The following is a 25,430-nucleotide window of genomic DNA, read 5'->3' on the forward strand; positions in this document are numbered from 1 at the left end:
TGATTGAAAACTTTTTAATCTGCCTCTGCATTTTAAAATCAGCTCTTTTTTTTTTTTTTTTACCTCTTTTCGTTTTTCCCCCCATTTTAGGAATTCAGCCTTCAAGTTATTTGAGTTTTGAGGGATGCAGCCGTCATGTGCATACATGTAATAAAAAGGTAACTTGGAGAAAACATTTCTACAATAAAGGAATCTCTGTATTTCTGTGTAAATGGAAATATGGTTTTTAATCTTTATGACCATTGACTCAGGACAAAATTGATGCTCCATGCAATGACCAAACCAAAGGCTTTTACTATAGTAAAAGGTTTCATTCATCAAGCACTAAAAGCGAACCACTATCTCACTCTTTTATTGTCATAAACAAGCCACAAAAACTAAAACAAAGGTTCATATTTGTAGGAAAACAAGCAAAAAGAATAACAGAATGTTGAGAAGTCTTCAACTAGACTCCAATCACAGAATCATCTTAGCTCTGAGACTCTCTTCTCTGCTATTCTTCTTCTCTTCAGTTTTGAGTGCTCATGGCTACCCTACAAGAGCTAATATCTTCATCTATGCAGGCTGCTCTCAAGAAAAATACCAACCTAACTCACCCTTTGAAGGCAACCTTAATTCCTTTCTAACTTCAGTTGTAAGTTCATCATCTGAAGTTACTTACAATAGCTTTGCTATAGGAAATGGAAGCTCAACACCACCAGAAGGAACCATATATGGCTTATACCAGTGCAGAGGTGATTTGCATCCAATTGACTGCTCAAAGTGTGTTGCAAGATCTGTTAGCCAAATTGGCTTGGTTTGTCCCTATGCCCTTGGGGCTTCTTTGCAACTTGAAGGATGCTATCTAAGATATGAACATAGTGGTGATTTCCTTGGTAAACTGGACACCAGCCTAAGGTACAGGAAATGTAGTAAAGCTGTGACTAATGATGTTGAGTTCTTCAGGCGTAGAGATGATGTTCTTGCTGATTTGCAAACAGCTAATGGATTTCGAGTCAGTAGTTCAGGCCTAGTTGAAGGGTTTGCACAGTGCTTGGGGGACTTAACTCTATCAGATTGCTCCTCTTGTTTAACAGATGCTGTGGGAAAGCTGAAAAACCTATGTGGATCAGCTGCAGCAGCTGATGTGTTCTTGGGACAATGTTATGCTCGGTACTGGGCATCTGGCTACTATGATGAATCAGGTCCTCCATTTCATTCTCATTCTTCTTTTTTCCTTACAGTATTCAGTAAAAGTAGAGGCATTTTCTTCTGCAAAGGCAAAATATTCTACCCCCTGATGTCTTTTTCTACTTTAAACGTTGCTACTAATTACTTTATTGCTCATCCAATTATGCATCAAAATAGTGTAGAAGATGAGCACACATAAATGAAAATTACTAAACCAATTCATTCTTAGGGGAGAGGAGCAAGAAAAGCAGGAGTTGAAATTGTTTTTAATATAACTCCAACTACTTACACTTTTGCCATAAATGACCCTTTATAGAGAAGTGATATGAGGAAATGGAGGTAAAAGGAAAGCTGAACCACCTAACAAATTGCCAAATGCAATGGTCAACAAGTAATCTTTTATGAACTAAAGCAATCAGAACATATGCTTGTACACTTTATTTAGGAAAATACACACTTTATGCCATTCCTCTTTATTCTTTCGTTTGAATACCTATTAATATTGAGTTCTATAATCTTCACCTAATCAGTTTAGTTGTGAACCTCAGGATCCCATCTGTTTCATTCATTTAGTGTCATATAGAATTTATTCGAATTACATTTTCTTAATAAGAAGAGATATATTAATATTTAATAAATAATAAATAGAATTCAAACATTCATGAAATGATTTAGCATAGTGCAACGACTTGTACTAAAAAGAAGATAGCTAGGAATCTGAGAACAAACTTTTAACCCCCAACATGAAAAGTTATATATTCCTACCGAAATACCTACACTAGTGAGTTTTTTATATAGAGCTTCCACTATATATGCTTGAAAAATTAATTAAAGCTTGGGATCAATTTGATTATAAATGTGAAAATTGTTTCTCTTTATCCAACATTACGCATAAGTATATTCATAATATAAGATTATAGCCACTGGCGAATCTAGAAAAATAACGAAGGGTGAGGTCTGATCTTTAACGCGATTTATGAGCAGCTGCCAGCTGACTGGGTCTGGTTTAGATCTAGATCTATATTAGGCTTGGATAATGAAGGTGGAGGAGAAAAAAACTCACAGAAAAATAAATTAGAAGGAGAGAAATTAAAGATGTATGATATTGTAACAACCAACTAGGGTTATTACCAATCAATTTCACCGTTAGATCAATTATGTTGATTCAACGGTTATATTTATTTTCATCTTTATAGGGTTATGATCCCCATATTTAATGTAAAAACATTAAATATAGGAAATCATAACCATACAAATGTGAAAATAAATATAAAGTATTAAATATGAGGAATCATAACCCTATAAAGATGAAAATAAAAATAACCGTTGGATCAGCATAATCGATCTAACTGTAAAATTGATTGGTAATAACATTGGTAGTAACCTTAATTGGTTGTTATAATATCCTACCCCAAAATTAAATTAGAAAAACTTGAATTTAAAAAAAAAAAAATTATATTTTTAAATCATATTTAAGGGTAGGCACTTGCCCCTCTTCTCCCCTAACTGGATCCGCCTCTGATTATAGCTGACTCAAATCTTATCTCCCTTTTCTGCCTTTGATTCTGTTTTCAAATGAATACCTACCATTAATTCATTAAATAAATATATCCCTCTTAAATAATGTCTAATCTCTTAGTTAATAGTATATTTTTGTTTAGTTTAATGTATATAATTAGGGAGCGTATCATGTCAAATCTCGTGCAAAATAGTGTGCCTTTGCTTTTATCCAACTTGGTGTTTTGTGCAGATTCCTCCAATGATGACCAAGTGGGTAAATCAGTTGCCATTATTGTGGGAGTGTTTGGGGGTCTAGCCGTTTTAGTTGTACTTCTCTCAATTTGCAAAAAAGTAGCGGGTAACTATTCTCCTAATATTGTGACCCCTATAATAAAATGGATATCATTGAGGAAATGATAGTGCTAATGATCAATATTTCTTCATTACATGCAGGTTAAGAAGATAGAGGTGCTAAAAGAAAGGGGTAATCATCAGGAAAGGTCCTCAAATGTTTGTTTAAATTTATTGAAAGCCATGCTTCACTTTTTGGTCAATTTAATATAATATGTTTTTCCACAATGGAGGGTGGATGTTATCTTCTGGTTTATAAAGTTGAACTATAATATCCATCAACTTAGAAAGGGCTGCAGATTGTCTTGCCTTGGTGATGTCCAACAAAAACCCATCATTCTTTTCTTTATTTTAAAACTGTTTCTGGATTACTCTGGGGTGCACTTCTGTCTAAATTACTTGCCTTTTATTTTGTTGACTTGTTTTAGTGCCCTTTTCGAAGGACAATTGTAGAATATTCTGAGAATTTTAACTTGTCTACCGAGTCCTCTTGGGAAGTTTCTTGTTTGAAATGACATTTTGTGCCAAATTCCATTTCATATGCCGTAGTCACAACCTAAAATTCGTATGGAGGCTTTTTGCCTCAGACGTTAGTTCAAAACAAATGTACGCTCCGTTGATTTATTTTGAAGGTTTAATTCATATTTGATTTACCTTATTTTATTTTTTCCCAGCTAAAATATAATTTACATACTTTGTAAGGTTTAGGGTTTAAAGAAGAATTGGAGAAGAAGAATCGAGAAGGAGAAAATGAGAGAGATAGAATTTTGTCCAGCAACTTTATGCTTTTCCTCTTTCTATTTGTTTTCTTTATATATTTCCCAATAACCAAAATAACGTAATGGATAATCCAAACACATAAGGGATAACTAAATGCAGTAATGTAAAACTAGAAACACTGTTCAGCCCATAACAAAGTCTTCATATCGTTTGGGCTTGATAACTAGCCTTTGGGCCCTTAGTCTTCATTCTGTCCCATCTGGGTGCCTGGAAAGGGCATCAGCTACAATATTAGTCTTTCCGGATTTGTAATGGATGGTGAAATTAAACCCCATTAGTTTTGCTAGGAATAATTGCTGCTCTGGAGTTTGGATCACTTGAGACAAAAGGTGGTGCAGACTCCGTTGGTCAGTGTGTATGATAAAATAGGCACCCAGTAAATACTGGCGCCATTTGGCAACAACAACAGAGATGGCAAACATCTCCCTGATGTATGTAGACTTAAGTCTCATTGTAGGAGAGAGCTTCTTGCTAAAAAAAGCAATCGGATGGTTGTTCTGGATAAGAACAGCACCAACACCTGTTCCTGAAGCATCGATCTCCGAAACAAATGGGATAGAAAAATCTGGCAAAGCCAGAATTGGGGCATTTGAGATCAGAGCCTTCAATTGGGTGAATGCCGAAGTGGCAGCGGGGGACAAATTAAACCTGAATTTGCTGAGTAAATCAGGTAAAGGGCCTGCAACCGTAGCATAGTGCTTGATGAATCGGCGATAATATCCCAAGAGGCCCAAAAATGCCCTGACTTGCGTTTGTGAAGTGGGTAGTGGCCATTCAACAATTGCTTGGACCTTGCTTGGGTCAGGAGCCACCCTTCACCAGAAATGATGTGACCCAGGAATTGAATAGAACTCAATGAAAAAGAGCACTTAGACAGCTTTGCATAAAATGAATGACCTCTCAGAGTATGTAAAACTTGTGATAAGTGATTTATAGGGTCTTGTAAATTAGCACTATACACCAAAATATCATCAAAAAAAATAACCACACAGCGTCTAAGGAAGTCAGAAAAAACCTCATTCATTGTGGCTTGGAATGTGGATGGGGCATTAGAAAGCCCAAAAGGCATAACCAAGAATTCGTAGTGACCACGGTGTGTGCGGAATGCTGTTTTGTGAATGTCAATGGGCTCCATACGAATTTGATGGAAACCAGAGCGCAAATCCAGTTTGGAAAAAATGGTTGCACCATGAAGCTCATCCAATAATTCATCAATAGTTGGGATGGGAAACTTGTCCTTAATGGTAACAGCATTAAAGGCACGGTAATCGATGCAAAAACGCCAAGTCCCATCCTTCTTTTTAACCAGCAAGATCGGAGAACTAAAAGATGTGCTAGTTCTAATAATGCCCTCAGCTAACATTTCCTTGAAAATAAGGGTAACGATAGGCTCTAACTTGAACTGGCTTAGCATCGGGTTGAAGAAGGATTTTATGGTTGGTAGAACGGTGTGGGGGCAGTGATTGAGGTGAAGCAAATATATCAGTAAAATCCTGTAATAAAAGCTGAATTTGTAGGTCAATGTGAGAATGGGCCACTGTTGGGGTTATGTGAGGCGAAGGTTGGGATGGGAGGGTAGATGTGATACACATGAGACAAGAATGGACTGAGTGTTGAGCAACCAAGCGATTTAATTGGGATGGAGATAACACAGTCGGTTCAAGGTGGAGGTCACCTTGCAGGAGCACATTTGAGTGGCCTTGTGTGAAAGACATAGTCAAGTGATTGTAATCAGTTAAAATAGGGCCCAATATAGAAAACCATTTTACCCCAAGAACAATATCAGCCCCTTTAAGTTCAATAACAAATAGGTCAATTGAAAAAGGTTCTGATTGCAGTAGTAATGGCACTTTCAAACATTTGGCAGAGCAAAGTAACGTGTCTCCATTTCCCACTTGGACTGTAAACGGTGAGATCGCATGCAGGGTGAGGTGGAGATAAGAAGCCATTCTTAGTGTGATGAAATTGTGTGTACTGTCGCCATCTATGAGGACTTGCATTGAGTGACCCGAAACAGATCCTTGTAATCGAAATAAACGAGAGTTGCGGTGTCCAAAGAGAGCATTAAAACTAATCTCAGGAGATGGAGGTTGTTCGGTTGGTTCAGGGTCAGGGGGTACGGGATTAATTTCCTCTCCAGCGAGTTCTTCTTCAAAACCCTCCATGTAGAGAAGGGCAGGTTTGGCCTTGCATTTATGACCAAATGTATACTTGTCATCACAATTAAAGCAAATGTTTTTTTCCCTCTTGACCTGCATTTCGGCAGGAGACAACCGCTTAATTGGAATTGCCGAAATGGGATGAGAAGGAGTAGCTGAAGGTAAGGCTGGAGTGGTCACAGCCGTTGTTGGCTTACAGGCCCAAGGTTTGGAAGGTTTATTAAGATTGAGTTGATCTTCATAAACTCTAGCTAGAGCAAAGGCCTGATGAACGTCAGTAGGGCGGTGTGGTATAATGAAGTTACGAATACAGGGTTTCAACCCTGAGAGGAACATGCTTTTGGTAAGGGCAGGTGAGAGCCCAGGAACCTTGCTTGACAGACGTTCAAAGGAGGTTTGATACTCTTGGACAGTGGTGGTTTGATGTAGTTTTTCAAGCAAAGAGGCTGGATCCTCGAATTCAGTATGGCCAAATCTCTGATTGATGGCTAACACAAATGCTTTCAAGTAATAATCAACCCATCTCGAGACATACCTTGGAACCAACAAGCGACAGGATCTTCCATGTGGAAAGAAGCTAACAAAAGTTTATCAGCTTCAGGGGTTTGGTAGTACGTAAAGTATCTGTCAACAGAGAAAAGCCAACGAGTGGGGTCTCCTTATGAAAATCTAGGTAGATCCAGTCGAGGAGAACGATGGGCTGGTCCAGGACCCAGAATACCCGGATTACGATGAATGTCGCCATTGTTATGGTTATGAGGCAAAGAGCGTTCCAGATCTGCTCGAAGTTCATCTAATAGTTCTGCGTTTTGGTTCTCCATGGCGTTAAAGCGGCGATCGTGGGCCACTTCCCAAGCCGTGAAGTGTTGTGCGGTGTTGGTTTCCGTCGTTTGAAGACGTGCTTCAACATTGTGGAGCTGTTGACGGAGTTTTGTAATTTGCTGTTGCAAATCTCTCATCCTGGTATTTTCAGCCATAGGAGGAGATGCAGCAATGAAAGCACTAGTTTGTAAGGTTTAGGGTTTAAAGAAGAATTGGAGAAGAAGAATCGAGAAGGAGAAATGAGAGAGATAGAATTTTGTCCAGCAATTTTCTGCTTTTCCTCTTTCTATTTGTTTTCTTTATATATTTTCCAATTACCAAAATAACGTAATGGATAATCCAAACACATAAGGGGTAACTAAATGCAGTAATGTAAAACTAGAAACACTGTTCAGCCCATAACAAAGTCTTCATATCGTTTGGGCTTGATAACTAGCCTTTGGGCCCTGGTAGATTTGTCCACAGTGTGGGCTAGTGGGGTTGAAACCGCAAGGTCCACTACATACTTCAACTTTATTTCACATGTCTTATTGTTGGTGATTTAAGAACGCGGAACCTATCCTCGTAAAGTTTATTGATGGATCTTAATTAAGACCCGTTACTGTTAAACGCTGTCCAATTATTTAATGGTGTTTTTCAAATCATCATTCATAACACCAATGTTTTGGTATAATTCCCAAATCCAATTTCAGTATAAAGTTATCAAATTTTGAATCCATTACTGAACTCTTCCAAATCTAAATCTCAGAATCTTTCATTCTTTCATTCTGTAAAATTACTCTCCAAAAGCAAAACTTGAAAATTCAATATTTTTGACACAACTACTTTAAGAAAAAAAAAGGTAAAAAGAGAGAGAATTTGACTATTTGCGCAGATTTTTGGTGTTAGTCATCATCATGAATTTCCTCAGCCATGCCAAATACTACCCTCAAGGAGACAGAAGGCAAGCTGTATTAGGGAGAGAACCGAGACAATAGATGAAAAGCAAGACCAGAAAGGAGGGTGGTGTTCTTTCTTTGTGAAAATCTACAAAACAGAAGTATCGTGAATCAGTAATATTAAATTGATAAACAGAGTACGATTTTTATAAGAGTGATATGATTTTTGTTTTTTTTTTTTAATTACCCACCGTGTTCCCCTAAAATTTTATAGAATACCAATAAGCCCTGCAATATTTTTAGGAGCTGAATGATACTAAGAACATAGACAACATGAGCATAAAATATACCATATTTACCTTAATATATTTTCCTTTTAGTTATTTATCTCTTCATATATATATATATATATATATATATATATATATATAGGGATAGGATATTGTGACAACCAAATAAAGTTACAACCAATGTTACTACCAATCAATCTCACCGTTAGATTGGTAGTAACGATCCAACGGTCATGATTTGTTCCTTATATAGCCTCTCTCCTCCCTTCTCTCTCCTTCTTCTCCCTGACTATACTCTCTAACGCAGCAGCCGCCGCTGCCGCCCATAGCCTCCGTCGCACCGCTGCACTCTATCGCTGCAGTCTATGGTTCTGATTTAATTGATTTCCATAACCCCTCTCTCTTCCCTTCTCTGAGTTGTGATTGATTTTTTGTTACCTATCCCCTTGTGATGAGTATCTCGTTGAATACAAAGAATGCACTTTTTATAATACGAACAACCCTTCTCCTGTGAAAAAGCTACTATAGTTTTGGAACATGGAATATTGTAATAAATTAAAAGAGCAATCAGAACACAAAAAATGGGAAGGTCTATCCGCATCAAAACTGCATCGCCTTATGTTATTAGGGTTACAAGCGGCGGCGACCGGCGGCTATGGGCAGTGGTGGCGGAGGCAGAGAGGCTGTAGAGTGCGGCGGCGCGACGGAGGCTATGGGTGGCGGCTGCTGCTGCGTTAGAGAGTATAGTAAGAGAGAAGGGGGAGAGAGAAGGGAGGAGAGAGAGGCTATATAAGGAACAAATCATGACCGTCAGATCGTTACTACCAATCTAACGGTGAGATTAATTGGTAGTAACATTGGTTGTAACTTTACTTGGTTGTCACAATATCCTATCCCATATATATATATATATATATATATATATATATATATATATATTGTTCTGTACTTGGGATAGAGATGTCCAGCACAATAGGCTGGTATGTTACTCTTGGATATAGTGCCCTCTCTAAGGTATCTATGAAATAGATACCCTTGAGTCAAGTAGATCATTGTGCACAGAATACTATTGACGGCGTTAGCCAAAGGAGTGTGTGTGCGCGCACAGTAACAACATAACAGTAAGAAAAAGAGTGTAACATACCTTTAGGGTTTACTTTGTATTTATAGAGGTTACCTGTGGGTAGTGTGGATGGGTCTTTGTTGCCTCTGATAGGGGCCCAGAGCTATGTTGTCGTATTAGGATTAGTATCCTTGATGGATATCTATTCGTGATTACATTAGATTTACATCTTAGATAGCTCCTTATTGGGCCTGTCACTTAATAGACCCCTTATACAGGTCCATAACATATATATATATATACTTAAATTTCATTTTTATTTTTTTTCAATCTCTTTGTATCTTTTATTTGGGTTCATCTATGATTAATACCAATTAGTTTAGGACAAAGATGCTATTGATGTTGACCAACCATATTCAAAGTCTTAACGGGTCCCACTAATCTAGTTTCGAATTTGAATCTTTTCACCCGGCCTAGGAATTGGGACTATAAAGAATCAAACCCACTCCCACTTGGGCAAGTCAAATCTCGAGATCTAATTGGGATGTCACTAGACTATCAACTCTTGGGTGAGTGATATGATTTTTAAACTAAGACAATTTTAATTATTCTAGTTAATGAAAATGATGGAAATTTTATAAGAAAGCAAACTGAAAATAAAAGAAAACAAGTAAATAAAAGTAATGATGAATTAACCAATAATTAAGAATTTGGAACAAAGATTTCACTACAACAAATTATAATGACAGATAATTCTTCTTTACTATGTTGGATTACATTCTTTAAGGTGGATTATCCTATTATTTAATTGCCTTTTTTTGGAGTTCAAAAGACTGCGTTCGAATTAAAATAATACATACTTTTGTGGTACTATATTGTTAAAAACCCATTGGGCTCTGGGATGTGAATTTCTTTGTAGGTCATCCTAGGTTCAATTTCATGATTTTCTAGTTCTAGACTTATTTCATGAACCAAATTTGGCGTTTATGACTGGCCAAATCGATTGACGCGTCCCTAAGTCCAAATCTTATCACGTATACCATATTTTACAATAAACTTTTATAAGCAAATTTATATTATAAAAGATGTAACAGCAAGAGTTGGTTTACACAAAACATGGAGTGAACCATAGGTGACACAAGATCAAGATATCAAGCTTTAATGATTAATAAAGCACCAATTAGTTCAACAAACTTGAACAATATGGAAGATAGTGCAACAAGTCTCAGGTGAAGCAAGAAAACTAAATCAACATGTAGAAGTGGAGAAATAACTTCAAAGTGCAAAGTCAACTATAAAATCAAAGATTCCAGTCATACAAGTGTAAGAATTTGTATCGTTAAATTAAAATTTTAATAATTTAATAATAACTTATGATCTTAGAAAACTACTCTATAATTCAAAGAGGATAATTAGAGATATTTTATATTTATTTAAATTAAATCACTTTTCGAAGAAAAGTGTAAATGTAGCGTATTTCGCGGTAAAAAGGTGTACCGGTGAAATTATCCAAAAATTTAAAAGAAATTGATTGTGATTTTAAGAATTATTTAATAAATTAATATTTAAGGTTTGATAATCATAAGGAAACATTAATTATTGGAATTTAGTCATTTTCGGTGAAAATGCTGATGCTGTGGGTACTGCAGTAGAAACAATAGGTATAAAAAAATACCTGGAACTGAAAATAAATTATAGATTTATGCGTCATAAACTTTATAAGACACTGTGGTACATAAATTACAGAGGATTGAGTGAGTTAAGTGAAAGAGTTGATACTGGGTGTATTAGGTCAGGCTGCATTTAATAACATAACACCCTTATTTCTCAAGGGTTACTACGTAGGTCTCCCTTTCTATCTTCACTCTCATTGTTGCCATCTTTTCTTCTCCATGGCTCCATGACCTTCTTCCCAAGAAACAACCAAGACACCTCTTTTCTTTAACGTTTGATCATCCCAACCTTGTAAACACTAGTTTTTAGTAAGGTTAGAGAAGAAAAATATCATCTTGAAGGGTTTTAGCTTGTTGTCTTGAGCTTGAGAGTGACCTCCTTTCATTCTTGAGAGCTTGAGTCACTATATTCACTTGTGTTGAAGCCTTGGAACAAGAAAGAACACTCCTTTAGAGAAAAGAACTATCTTTGGAGACTCAATTTTCGTTCATGCCTCTGCACAGAGTTGGGGAGTGAAGCTAAAGCTTGAAAGTCTTCTCCTTTTTCTGTTTTGAAGCTATGGGTATATGTCTCAACCTTTCCTCTTGAGTTTTTATGAAAAATATTGAGTCTTAGACATGTTAAATGAGAAAAATAAGTAACCAAGATGACCACTAGCTTAAACATGGTTATCTCGAGCTACAGAGCTCCAAATTGAATAAGGTTTAGACCTATGTGTAGATAACACATAGGGTTACAACCCTGTACATTTTTGTAGCCATTGGACAAGTGGTTTGGTCGCAGTTTGAGTTTGAAGTCATTTGGGTGCTTAAAATTCAGTTTACAGCAGTCACTTTGCAAAAAATATAACCGGAGTTACACAACTCCAATTCATACATATAATATGTTGTTAGAAAGCTCGAGAAGTCTATTTTAACGTATTAAAATATTAGAATTTTTGGTATAGAATTGCAATTATAGTTTTAAAAATGGTAAACAAAGTTTGTTGTCATATTCACAATTAGAGTAGTTTCTTTGGAATTAATTTCAAGGAAACGACTTGTAAACTCTATTGTGCTAGCGAGTGAGGTTCTAAAAGGTATGAGATGCTAGGGAGTTGATCTAATTCCTCCCACCTTGAGTTGGTGTCCCTATGTAAAGAGTCATTACGTAAAAGACAACATTGAAATGAATGTCGTAAACGAAAGACAACATTGAAATGAATGTCGTAAACGAGTTTAATTGCTAATTGCCTTTATATATTTGAAATAGGTTGTGATTTTGTGAGGGCCTATGGTTGTGGTCCTTTGGATACTAAGAGTACATTGGAGTATGTTACTATAACAGGTAAGCTTCGTGTTCTAAGGGTTAATCCCTTTGTTTGTTCCACCAAACTCCATGGGAGGTTGATTTATATGCATGGTATATTTTTCTGAAAATGGCTATGCACTGATGTTTATCTGATGTATTTAGTAATACATGATAACATGAGATATTGTGCATTGCATTCATATGTATGTATGTGAGGTAGTGTTCAGCAACACCTGGATAGGGTTCTTGAGTATGGTTATTCCATACAAGGGGTAGAACTCCAATAGTGTGGGTATAGGGTGGATCCTTATACTTTTTTGTAGGTAGCAGACGTGTGTAATGCCTATTTTGTTCTCTAGCCAGTACATTTGTGATTTGCGCACCTACATGATATACATATATTGCATCTTTATGTTGTTTTTATATTGTTCATACTTATTATACCTGTAAGTGAACTTGGGGCAGAGTGATCCTTCGAGAACCCAAGTTTATTGAGATTGTTATGTTATCTCACCCCGTATTTGGGTAACCACAGTTCAGGTACTATAAGTATTGATGTTGGAACACCTCGTGGCATGAGGCCTAGATAAAGATATGAGGCATGCATGGCTGTTATATGTTTTTTATACATTTCTATGAGGCATGGTTACCATTTGACCTATTTTATTATGTTTGTATTTGTGAAGAGCATAGGGGTTGTTTATGCTTTCTTGAACAAGCATTTTTTTAAAGAACATGTATTAGATTATGTTATGAGTATTTGTAGTTGGTCATATGACGTCATGGTATGCTTCTTATGTGTTGATAAATTGAGTATTTTGATATGTATGAATATAGCCAAAGTGATGGATTGTAGGTGTCACAATTTATACATGTAGTAGTTGTTTAAATCCCATAAGATATGATAACTTAGATGCCAAGGAAGGTACTAAATAGCTTAATTAAACCACATATGTGGTTGATACTTGTTGTATGTCTTAGGTAAGGACAAATAAATACAAGATGAAGTGATATGGGGTAAGGGTTGAATGTTAAACCCCCAACCCAAAAAGAGACATTCCATTTCGCCACTATAATGAAATATCCGGATATTGGTGATCTAATATATGGATATTGATATCCGGATATAATATCCGAATATGGCATATCTGGATATATCCCCGACAAATATTCGAATATTTTGGGCGAACAGAAGCAAAAATAAATATTTAAAAAGAAAAGCTTATAGACCTTATGGAATTTAAATATGGAAGGCTTAAAAGCAATCTCTACGGAGCGTGGTGCCTTAATAAATGTTAAGGAAAATGCGAGTAGCTAAATCAATAATTTAGATGTGATTGGATGTCTGAGTGGGTATAATTGTTGAGACAATATGTTAGAAAGCATTCTTCCACAATTCATAATTCCAATAGTGTGAAATTAAGCACAAAATTAATTAGTAAATAAGGTAATTGGAAGAACAAGTAATATAGAATGAAATTCCTTTACCAAAAAAAAAAATATAGAATGAAATTAACTTGACATGAAAATAACTATTATAAATTAATATAGAATGAAAAGAGTTTATTCATGTTTTTACATGAAATTAATTTTGAATTAAGACGATTAGCTTCCGACCTTATTTAATTAATTAGTTGCATTTAATACCATTTTGATGTTAACAAGCCGAGTCGACACAGGGTGTTACAACAAGGAATTAGAAGACTCAAAACATTAAGAAAAATGAAGAAACATTAAGAGTCAACGCTATTCAATTTATTATGTTATTTTAGAGTCTATAGAGTTTAAAAGTTTGAGTTTATAAAGCTTTTTCTCATTGATGCATTATGGAAGCCATAAACCCATGAACCTTACATACATGATACACTCATACATGACTCATACATATGGAACATTGTTTGATCAATGCTAGAAGCATTCATACATGTGTGAGAAGTTAGTAGAAAATCATTTAGAAATCACTCAAATCAAAAATCAGGTTTCTGTGTGGAAATATCCGGATATGGTATCTAGATATTTGAACCCAGATTGTTCGAATATCAGCCTGATAAATATCCAGATATTGGATCAGTCACATGAGTTATTTTAAATTTAGAGGTGTAACAACTATATTTGGCTATCTAATTTTTTCTACACCTATATAAATGATCGATGAAGGTTCACAATTAAGAAATAACACAAAAACACATAAGAATTGAAAATTGAGAGATCACTTTCCATTTTGACTACATTTTGATATACTATAGGAAATGCTCTATATCTCTTTTGTTTCTTAATCTTTTTCTGAGATTCTTTTTTACGTTGAACAAGGAGAGGTTGCTCCTTATCTGTTTGGCAAGAGTGAATTATTGTAATTGAATCTTGATTGATTGAAGAAAGCCTACAGGTGATAGGTTGAGAGTAATCAAAGGTTTGTTCATATTTCTTGTAAAAAATCCATTGTAAAATGATTTTTCTGGCACCGGTTGGAAGCTACGTCATAGTGGAAATTACAACATCAGTCTCGACGTAGCTCTCAGGTGGATAGAGAGTGAACCTGTAACACCTCGTATGCATCAGGTTATGTTATCAACCTTCATGATATTAAGCGCAGTTACTGTAAGAACCCACACCGTTAATTAAGGAAATTAATTAAATAAATATGAGAATTAGGAAATAATTCCATAATTGACCCTAATAATTATGAGAAGGCTTAAATAATTATGGTAAGTGATTAAGATTGCTGAAAGTCGCTTTTCTGACGAAAAGTGCAGATACCGGTTCTGCTACTCGGTATAAATGCATACCGATTAAGTATCCCAAAAAATTATAATATGTGCATGAATATTCTTGGAATAATATGTAGGACTAGTAAAACAAGTTTTAAGTCAAAATAATGAGAACTAGTGCTAGAACTGATACTGGCTATGGAAAAGCGCGTACCGGAAAGGTGCTGCAAAAAATAAATTAAAAATATGATAAATGTTGTCAAATTTAGCAAGTGCACTAGTCAAACAAGTAATAAAATGATGAGTAAAGATCGTTCCCACGAGGATTTGTGTCAAGCACTAACTAACCAAATGTTACTAAGTTGAATCAACCGAAAAATTCTGAATTGCATTGATTTCTTGTCACCCGAAATTGAAATTGCATAAAATTAAAGAATTGATAAACAAATAAGATGTGAATATAACTTAACAAGTAGTCAGATGTCAATTTCCCTCAAGCATGAATTTATGGATGAACCAATTTCCATTATGAATTATCTACTATGTGATGTTGATCAACCTTTTTCTTATCATCTCAAGATGTAATGTCTTACTACCCTAATAGATACATTAATCAGAAACCCCAATGTCTTGGTGATTCCTTTCTTAATACATGCATTAATCACTAAAGTCTTAAGACCACATCAGAACCCTAGCATCAATGTCTTGACTACTAGAACACTAATGATGAAGTTGTCAAAAATAGAGAAACAATGTAAACATGTCTGTTCTACACTATTTATCAACATGAAGAATTAATCAAGACAACTTCATACAATCGCATAATAGATAAAAAAAACATCTAATTAACCATTCATAAATTCAAACTTGAGTTCCATTGAATCAGACTACAAAGGACTCTACTCAGACATAATTGAAATACAAGCAAAGGAAGAAGAAAATCAAACTCCATTGTCATGATAGTAAGTCTTCAATCTTCAAGTGCAATTACATATGAAACACTAACCATTACAAAAACTAATCCTAAGGAATTTGAATGTAAGAGAGAGAAGTCAGATCAGAGGATCTGATATATGAGAGAGAGAGAGATGTGGTGGATTCTCCAGAAATGTGAAGGCCCTTGCCTTTTACAGTGTCACAAATTACAACTGAAAACTAACATGGGCGCTAAAACGTTCTATATGGGCGTTTTAGCGTCCATGTTTGACGGATGTCCAACTGCTTTCAACTAACTTGGGCGCTAAAACGTGAGTTGTTGAACGTTTTAGCGTCCATGTCTGGTGAATGCTCAACTGCTTCCAACCGACTCCAACGCTAAAACACTTGGCTTGGATGTTTTAGTGTTCGAGACCAGAGTCTTTTTGCAGCAGCAGGGCGCTAAAACGGTTCGTCAGGGAGTTTTAGCGCCTAAGACAGCAACTTTCGTCCTTAGTTTGCAGCAGCGCACTAAAACGTTCTATGTTGGACGTTTTAGCGCTCGGCACTAGCAACTCAGCGCGCTAAAACGGTCTGTGTGGATGTTTTAGCGCTCAACACTTAAGCATTCTCCCTTTCTCCAGAATCTTCTTCTTCTCTCTGCTGCTCCTTGAGCTTCATTTCCTACAAAACAGTGTAGATTTTCAACAAAGCTTTCAGAACTTACACTTGAGGGATTTCCAGGACATTAACCTCTTTTTCATCCAATTAATCACACAAATTAATACAAATTCATGCTGAAAAACCTGATGAACTAGGGGTTTATCACAATTCCCAGATTTGGACATTGTTGTCCTCAGTAATGAACTTGCAACAGAGAAAGATTCAAGATTCTTTACAGATGAAACTCATGAGATGGACTTTAATTAACAAAAGATCACATTGATACAACTTACAACCATGCAATCGCTTATTCCTTATGACTTGCCCAACATCATATGTGGCTTTTCAACAGATTAGTAAAGATGATATACAGAGACTTTCCAACCAACAACACCCCCTCACTAGGATCTTCTCAAAAATTATGAGAATTTTAACACTCTTGCACACTAGTGTTTAAGGATGTACTTAGCACTCATTTTTCACTACACTCAAACTACCATAAGCTTGCCCATCTCACTATTCATAGTAACAATGATCCATAAGGTAGATCAAAAAGGTTTTGGTATGATTAGCAATGAGGCTTGGTGTGTGGCTTGACTAGAGGTAAGGATTTCTGTGAAAGGGGAAGTTCAGATCAAATGAATCAGATTCAGATAAGAGGAAATTCACAGTAATTAATCAATTTCTTCCTAATTCCCTCAACTTTCTTCCTTTTTATTCTTTGTTCTTTTCTTTGAACCTTTCTTCCTCCTTTTCTTCCTGACACTTTGTGTCTTTAACAAAAAAATTTCTTTTTCTTTCAGACACTTTGTGTCTTTAATACTTCCCTCTGTCTCTTCCAAACACTTTATGTTTCACAACCTTTTCTTTCTTTTCCTTCTTTCTTTCTTATGTTTCCAACACCTTGCATTCACTTATTGCAAAAACACTTTCCTCCCCACAGAACACTCCATCCCTTATCACTTATCTGAAACTTTTAATCTGAAGGATTGGAATAAATATAGTTCTTGGCTTGATAGACAACAGGCTAGGCTCAAGTGTTTCATGCAATAGGAACTTAAAGGTTGGCCATTTGACTTTCTGGTTCAAGAAGGAAATGCCTCTACCCTACACATCATCAACCATTTCAAGCAAGAAACAAGGCAAGTTCTAGAATTACTCATGCAATGAAGTGCTCTCTGAACAAAAACTTTTCTGTATAGGCTTGATGTGCCTCTGGCAAGTGTGATTTTCTGTGTTAAAATTGATAAGAATTGAGTCATAAAAGAGCAACTTAAATACATATTTGCTAATTATATTGATTCTTTCTTTTCAATAATATTTCTCACCTATTAATTGTGTTTTTACAGGTAAAAGGCGGGAAAATTACAAATGATAAAAAGTCTGTTGACGCGATTGCACACAGAGAAAAGTTCCATGTGGCATCATGTTGCATAGTACAAATGCCAGAGAATTGGCGCTAACTAGCGCCCGAATGGCGCAGACCCGCGCCGGATTGCGAACTTTGCCGCGAAGAATTTTGAGTGGCGCTCAGTGGCACCAAAGTGGCGCCAACTGGCGCCACATTCATCACCATTTCATGGCGCCACTAGGCGCCCAAAATGAACAAGGAATGGCGCCACTAGGCGCCCAAAACAAGGAAGAATGGCGCCACTAGGCGCCCAAAAGGAAGGAGGATGGCGCCAACTGGCGCCAGTGTACGTGCAATCAGGTTCGACTTTTCACAATTGGATAGTAACTCCGCGCGAAATGGCGCTGTACCGACGCCAACTGGCGCCGGGTTGCGAGGAAATTTTACCGTGTTGTCTCTATTGTGCAGGTTTTTCTTCCTTCTTGTGGTTAATTATTGTTGAGGACAACAATTCTCTAAATCTGGGAATGGTAGGCTTGCGCCTTAGAACTGCAATTCTTCTATCAGGGGAGATACTCTAACTCTTTTAATTTTCTTAGTTATTTTTATAGTTATTTTGTGTAAAATAAAAAAAAAATTGAACATGTTTTCTGAGCAAGTCCCAGGTTTAGATATGCTTTCCCTAGTTAACTTGCCTGATTCATCCTTGGAAACATGTTTTGTATGAACTTCTGGCATGATATTGTATGGGCATGAGTAGACTTCATGATTGCTCGTTTGTCTGAATTTTGTGTTTGAATGATTAATGATGCCTGATGTTTCTTTTGTAAGTCTAGCTTGACATCATAGCTGGTGAGGTTTTGTGCTTAAACACTTATTTTATTCTGAGAGACCTCATTGTGATAGCATTCTAGAACTTGCTCTGTTTCTCTAAGATGCATGCATTGATTGAAATGATTAAGGCAATTTTATTCTGTTAGCCATGGCCAGATAGCCCACTTGTATGAATTTTTCCATTTCTAACCCCTTTGAGCCTGAGCCTTTTTGTTCATAATTCCTGATTGATGGCTTAGCCTATATCCATGTGACTTACCTTAATTGAGATTGAATTACTGATGTGTGAAAAATAAAACAAAGAAATTGAGGTAACCTCCATAAAGGTCAAGTAATTAGGGGAGGTAAAATTTCATCTGTGCCCTTAAAACAAAGGGAAAAAAGAAAAAAAGAGAAAAGAAAAGAAAAAGCAAGAAAAAGAAAAAGGATGAATGTAAAGAAAAAGTGGTTGATAAGAATTAATTTCCGAAATTCTGTGGGAATCTGAGTGGAGAAAAACCATTGAGTTGGATGATGTTAAAGTGAAATAATACCAGTTTTCAATCTCATTGTTGTTTGAGCTACTAACCATAAATTCCTACCCTTAAGCCCGACCAAGTTACAATCTGTGAAGCCCTTTTGATCAATTATGCATGTGTTAATGTTCCTAATCTTTAGGAACTTAAGAATATGATCAAGCTTATGCTAATGTTATTGCTGTGATGGATTGAGTGATTGTTACTCCCTTAAACACTTGAGTGCTGAGCGTTATATGATTATCTTGTTGAGGGGTGTTCAAGCTAGATTCTGACATGTTCATGAGAATAGAAGGCATTGTTAGGAGTTCTTTGCATTGATTCAGCCATGCTGAGCATAGTGATCTCTTGATTGTCTGTATGATGTTGTATTGGAAGAATTAATTGTTTCCTGGATTGAGTCTTGTACATTGCTGCGGACAGCAACATTTAAATCTGGGAATGATTTGATGTGCTTCTGGCAAGTGTGATTTTTTGTGTTAAAATTGATAAGAATTGAGTCATAAAAGAGCAACTTAAATACATATTTGCTAATTATATTGATTTTTTCTTTTCAATAATATTTCTCACCTATTAATTGTGTTTTTACAGGTAAAAGGCGGGAAAATTACAAATGATAAAAAGTCTGTTGACGCGATTGCACACAGAGAAAAGTTCCATGTGGCATCATGTTGCATAGTACAAATGCCAGAGAATTGGCGCTAACTAGCGCCCGAATGGTGCAGACCCGCGCCAGATTGCGAACTTTGCAGCGAAGAATTTTGAGTGGCGCTCAGTGGCACCAAAGTGGCGCCAACTGGCGCCACATTCATCACCATTTCATGGCGCCACTAGGCGCCCAAAATGAACAAGGAATGGCGCCACTAGGCGCCCAAAACAAGGAAGAATGGCGCCACTAGGCGCCCAAAAGGAAGGAGGATGGCGCCAACTGGCGCCAGTGTACGTGCAATCAGGTTCGACTTTTCACAATTGGACAGTAACTCCGCGCGAAATGGCGCTGTACCGACGCCAACTGGCGCCGGGTTGCGAGGAAATTTTACCGTGTTGTCTCGGGGGTATTTTTGGAAGAAGGAAAAGAGGTTTATAAATAGGATCCCTATGACAGAATTAGGTATTCAGACCTATTCTTCTGAAGAGAGACGACGGCAGAGCTCTGAGGGGATTCCTGGGATCAAGTTCTTCTTCTCCTTTCTCCTTAATTTTATACTTTTGAATATTGGATTATTTTTAGCCATGATTATGCTTGGCTAGTTAACTTTTATTGTAGTTAGGGTCACGAGCCCTATGTGAACCCTTGTTACGATGGATTGATTTAGTTTTACTCATTTATATAATTATCTTTGTCTCTACCTTGTGCGTATTTTTTATTTTCTTTATTAGAACTGATCAATCTGATAGTTGAGAATAGTTTGAGGGTTAGAACCCTAGATAGGAATATTGGGGTTTTGATCTTGAAAGGGGGTAGGATAACAATTGGTATGCATGCTAGGAATAGATGTGTATTTAATTTCGGATGCTTAAATTATTGCGTTCATTGCTTAATACCATGAGGAACATTGCAAGGAATTGGGGTTCCAATTGGGGATTAAAGGGTTAACCTTGCAAGGAATTGAGGGTTAACTAATAAATATTTTTAGATAATAATTTATCCGAGTAATTATATGAATAAGTATTGTGAATCAATCCAAAGTAAGAAATGGGGATCATAAGGTGAGTGCGCTCTAGCTACAATGCTTTCCTCATATTTTTAAAATATATTCTCATTGTTATTGTTTTATTTCTTTTAAATAAAATTCAAAAACAAGTATTTACTTTTATTTCTTATTGTTACTCAAAATCAATTCGCATTTTTTCCAAACAAACCGAGTTTTCCAACTTAAGGGGACTGGTTATTGTAGTACTTGGTTTACAATCTCTGTGGAGACGATACTCTACTTACTTCTATATTACTTGTGCGATCGGTATACTTGCCGGAGAGCATCAAGGCTCAATTTCCTCACAGTTCAGAGTGCATGCTTGACTTTCTCTCTATGCATCAAAACTAAACTCTCTACTCTTACACATTGAATGAGTCATGCAATCATTTCATTTCTCAACATGCAAGGCATAAGATTGTATCCTTAATTTGATCAATCATCTAAAATTCTGATCAGTCAAATCCTCATGGAATTTCATATATAAAAAAAATTGAAATCCAATTTCTGAACTAAACTACACTAAAAATTTATTCACAAAAAAAAACTAAAGAAAAGAGATTGAGATGTTTCCCTGTTTTGGCTCATCCACTCGTGTGACATCTCTATGAAGTTCGCATGCCATTCAATCACACCCAATTCCCAGATTTAAACGTTGTTGTCCCTAGCAACTAATTTAAATCTAAACAGCAGTGGATCACTGAAACACATTCATATATCATTCAATAACATCAATACTATGACCATGTGTATCAATCAAAACAGTGAATCTCAATGTTCTTAACCGATGTACAAAATAAAACCAATAACAAAATGTAGCTAAAGTACACCACAATAAAACCATATAACAAAAAATGTAAAAACATCAGGAGACTAGTCAGTCTCTGACTCCTCCTCATCAGTGAAGAGAAGATCTGATCCTGGATTAGTAGCAGGCAATGGGTTGTACTCATCATCAGCGGCCTGGTCTTCATCCATAGCGGAAGCATCACCAGCAATCAGATCATCAGCAGCAGTAGCATCAGTAGCAGTCTGGGCAACATTAGTCTCTCCCTCAGTGTCCTGAGCAGCATGGGCAAAAGTAGCAGCATCATTAGTCGCACTCATATCAGCATGATCGTCATAATGGGTTCGGACAACTGCCTCAAATGCATCCTCCTCGTCGGAATGAGGGTAAACAGCAGACTGGAATGCAGCTGTCTCTAAGCCATGGGCCTCACAGATAGCAGTCAGCATCTTAATCATGTGAGTTTGAAATGATTGCTGACTCGTCTGCATAAACTTGAGACGGTGGCGTAAATGCCCCAAACGAATGTCAGTGTTGATCAGCCACTGCTCCCTTGATCTTATCCTCTGTTGAAGCTCAGAATCTGCCTCAGCCATGGATTTCTTGCCAGGTGTCAGCCCTGTGGGTCCATCTCCTTCAATCTTCAATTGTTGTTTGATCAGCTCGGCATCAATTTTGGGGTGCAATTTAGTTGGCACCCCATTATCAGTAACATCCACACCAGCTTTCAGGCACAGAAGCTTGATCAGAGAACAGTGACCCAAAGCAGCAGAACTACTATCAGAGTGAGCCATATCATAGATACTGTCCTGAAGAAGGATGGGAAGCTCCACTTTCCCTTTGGTCATGATGGTGTATATCAGGACAGCTCGCATCATAATTACCTCCGCTTGGTTGGAGGAAGGCATAACATTAGAGACCATGAAATGGAACCAAACTCGGGCCTCTCCATTAAGGTGCCTTAACCACAGCAGCTTGGGATTCACCTTATCCTTTGTCATCTCCCAATTTGTACCGGGCTTGGCTATGGTGTGCAATACGGGCTCAGCTGCCCCCAACTTGGTCCAACTCTCAAACTCAGGGTCCCGTCTCCTGGGTGGAATGTCAGTTTTCTGCCAATTTCTCTTAAACTGGCAGCATTGGTTATGAAGGTAATCACAATGCCGGATCTTCAGAAGCTTCTGAATAGTGTGGGCATCATATTTGAATTTCTTGCCTCTCACCCAACTAACAAAAGTCCTCTTACTACCCTCATCACTATTGTAGGCATTGGCATAGAATTCCCATCCTATGGCCTAGCTGCTGTCGACTAGGATATCACCAAAGGTCACCCATTCCCTAGTTTGCAGCTAGGACTGGAACTCTGGGTACTTATCCTTGTCCAGGACAAACTTCCTTTCTTGGACAAATGTTTGGTAGTGTAACGGGCCTCATGCTCCGCACTCTTCCAGAAATGGGCATCATATGTAGGTGGAGAGGTGTAGGCTCAGATGCCTGAGACACCCTAGACCTCTTATTTCCGGTCTTCTTTGGTGGATGTGTAGACATGATCTTGAAAAATCAAAAGAGATAAGTCAGTATAGCATGGAAAAGTAGGGGATCCAATTCCCAGATTTAGAATTGAAGTAGTGATGGAATTGGATCCAAAATCATGTGAGTAAACACCTCTACAATGCTAAACTCAGCAATCAAAAGCATGTATACAACAGAGCCGAGGCGCTAAAACGGTCACACTAAACGTTTTAGCGTCCTGGCCTTAAACGTGTATGAAACTGGCCGAGCGCTAAAACGTTGGGTGACCAACGTTTTAGCGTCCTGGCTTTTCTGTGTCAGGCATTTCCTCGAACACCTTGTGTGTGTGTGTGCATATGGCATATCGTGTATACCTGGCATATCGTGTAAACCTATTGGGGAGCTCCTTCATCCCAAAAACAATAAACATTCAGCAGCATCCCACAAATATCCACATACATTTAACAAAGAAAAAACATATAATGACAGATGTTGTTCATGAATCAATATATAGGGAAACCTAAATGATAAAAATAGAAGAGATGAAAAGAGAAGAGATGAAATATATACCGTGATTGTAATGAGAAGAAGGGAATGTAAGATGCAAATCCAGAAAAATTCGCAAGTGTGAGGAGAAAAGAAAAAAAAATGTTGACTAGTAATGGCTACTAAAAGAGAGTGAGGGAGAAATGAGGGAAACCGTGTACATCCGCATAAGTGACGGGGCACTTAAACGTGTAAAACCAACGTTTTAGCGCCCAGGACCAGAAAAATGTGCACACGTTGTGTGTAACACCGCGCTAAAACGGTCACTAGGGACGTTTTAGCGCTCTGGGCCGGAGTGCTTGCAACTGATGCATTGCGTGAACGCTAAAACGGTCAGTATGAATGTTTTAGCGCTCATGGTCAGAGAGTTTCATTGTGATGCAACTCTTAGGATGCTAAAACGTCCATAATGGAAGTTTTAGCGCCCAGCACTTGTCAAAAAAAAATTCTTAAAAGTTTTCAAAATTCTTCCCCCTTCTCTTTTTTTTTAATTGGTATTAACATGAATGTTACATACCTGATACAGTGGGTTTCCTCCCACTCAGCGCATGTTTAACGTCGAGAGCCTGACGGGTATGATCTAATTTACCTCTAGCAGGGCAACTGAAATCAGTTGCCTGTCCACAGCACATCCTATGTAAAGTTTCAATCTCTGACCATTTACAGTAAAACTCTGGTCAGCATCCCAAGCACAAATCTCCACCGCTCCATAAGGCTTCATGCTCTTAACTACAAATGGTCCAGACCATCTGGACTTTAGCTTCCCTGGAAACAATTTCAACCTGGAGTTGAAAAACAGCACCTGATCTCCCACCTTGAAATCCCTGGGTATGATCTTCCTGTCATGCCATAGCTTGGTCTTCTCCTTGTATAGGCTGGCACTCTCATAAGCTGACAGACGGAATTCATCCAATTCATCCAATTGCAGTAGTCTTTTCTCACCTGCTGCCTTGGAGTCAAAGTTTAAGAACTTGACAGCCCATAATGCTCTATGCTCAATCCAACAAGCAAATGACATGCTTTCCCAAACAACAACTGAAATGGAGACATTCCAATAGGAGTCTTGAATGTTGAACTATATGCCTACAAGGTGTCATCAAGTTTCTTGAACCATTGAGTCCTAGCATTCCCAACAGTTTTCTCCAATATTCTTTTAAGTTCCATGTTGGAAATCTCAACCTCACCACAAGTCTGAGGGTGGTATGGAGTACTTATTTTGTGCCTCACTCCATACTTGGCAAGAACAGCTTCAACAAATCTGTTATCAAAATGGGTTCCCCCATCACTTATTATGGCTCTTGGAACTCCAAATCTCACAAATATGTTCTTCTTTAGGAATGCTATCACAACCCGAGCATCATTTGTTTGTGTGGCTATGGCTTCAACCCACTTCGACACATAATCAACTGCCACCAGGATATACTTGTTAGAGTAGGAAGAGGGAAAAGGTCCTATGAAATCCATACCCCAGACATCAAAGATCTCCACCTCTAGTATATTATTCAAAGGCATCTCATGTCGCCTGGAGATGTTCCCAGTTCTTTGGCAGTTGTCACATGCTTCCACATACTTTCTGGCATCCTTGTACAATGTGGGCCAGTAAAAACCACTCATCAAAACCTTGGCTGCTGTTCTCTCACCTGCAAAGTGGCCACCATAGGCTGAACCATGACAGTGCCATAAGACACTCTTTTGCTCCTCTTCTGGAATGCATCTTCTGATTACTCCATCTAAACATCTATAGAAGAGGATGGTTCATCCCAGATGTATCTCCTCACATCATGCAAAAATTTATTCCGCTGCTGGTAAGTGAAATCCTTAAGCATGGCTCCAGCAGCTCTGTAGTTAGCAAAATCAGCAAACCATGGTAGTGTGTTAACAGACAAGACTTGATCATGCGCCAACTGGGAAACGGTGCTTATGGCCAG

The 25,430-nt window shown here is 37.4% G+C and overlaps 1 protein-coding gene across 1 annotated transcript; it reads left to right on the forward strand.

The window, feature by feature from the left end:
• The first annotated feature begins 393 nt into the window (after window positions 1–393).
• On the forward strand, window positions 394–3,314 carry LOC133290936 (plasmodesmata-located protein 8-like). Its single transcript, XM_061489096.1, has 3 exons — window positions 394–1,184; window positions 2,921–3,028; window positions 3,124–3,314. The coding sequence occupies exons 1-3, from the start codon at window positions 428–430 to the stop codon at window positions 3,126–3,128; spliced, it is 870 nt and encodes a 289-aa protein (XP_061345080.1). The 5' UTR covers window positions 394–427; the 3' UTR covers window positions 3,129–3,314.
• Window positions 3,315–25,430: the final 22,116 nt, after the last annotated feature.

This window comes from Gastrolobium bilobum, unplaced genomic scaffold (genome assembly GCF_033153095.1).
Source record: "Gastrolobium bilobum isolate Gb01-03AN ecotype WA unplaced genomic scaffold, APGP_CSIRO_Gbil_v1 utg20331, whole genome shotgun sequence".
Taxonomy (NCBI): domain Eukaryota; kingdom Viridiplantae; phylum Streptophyta; class Magnoliopsida; order Fabales; family Fabaceae; genus Gastrolobium; species Gastrolobium bilobum.

Excerpts from the sequence above, each read along its gene's own strand:
- LOC133290936 (XM_061489096.1), top strand. The coding sequence starts at position 428 with ATGTTGAGAAGTCTTCAACTAGACTCCAATCACAGAATCATCTTAGCT. Across the intron at positions 1,185-2,920 it reads TGGCTACTATGATGAATCAG|ATTCCTCCAATGATGACCAA; the intron begins GTCCTCCATTTC and ends TGTTTTGTGCAG.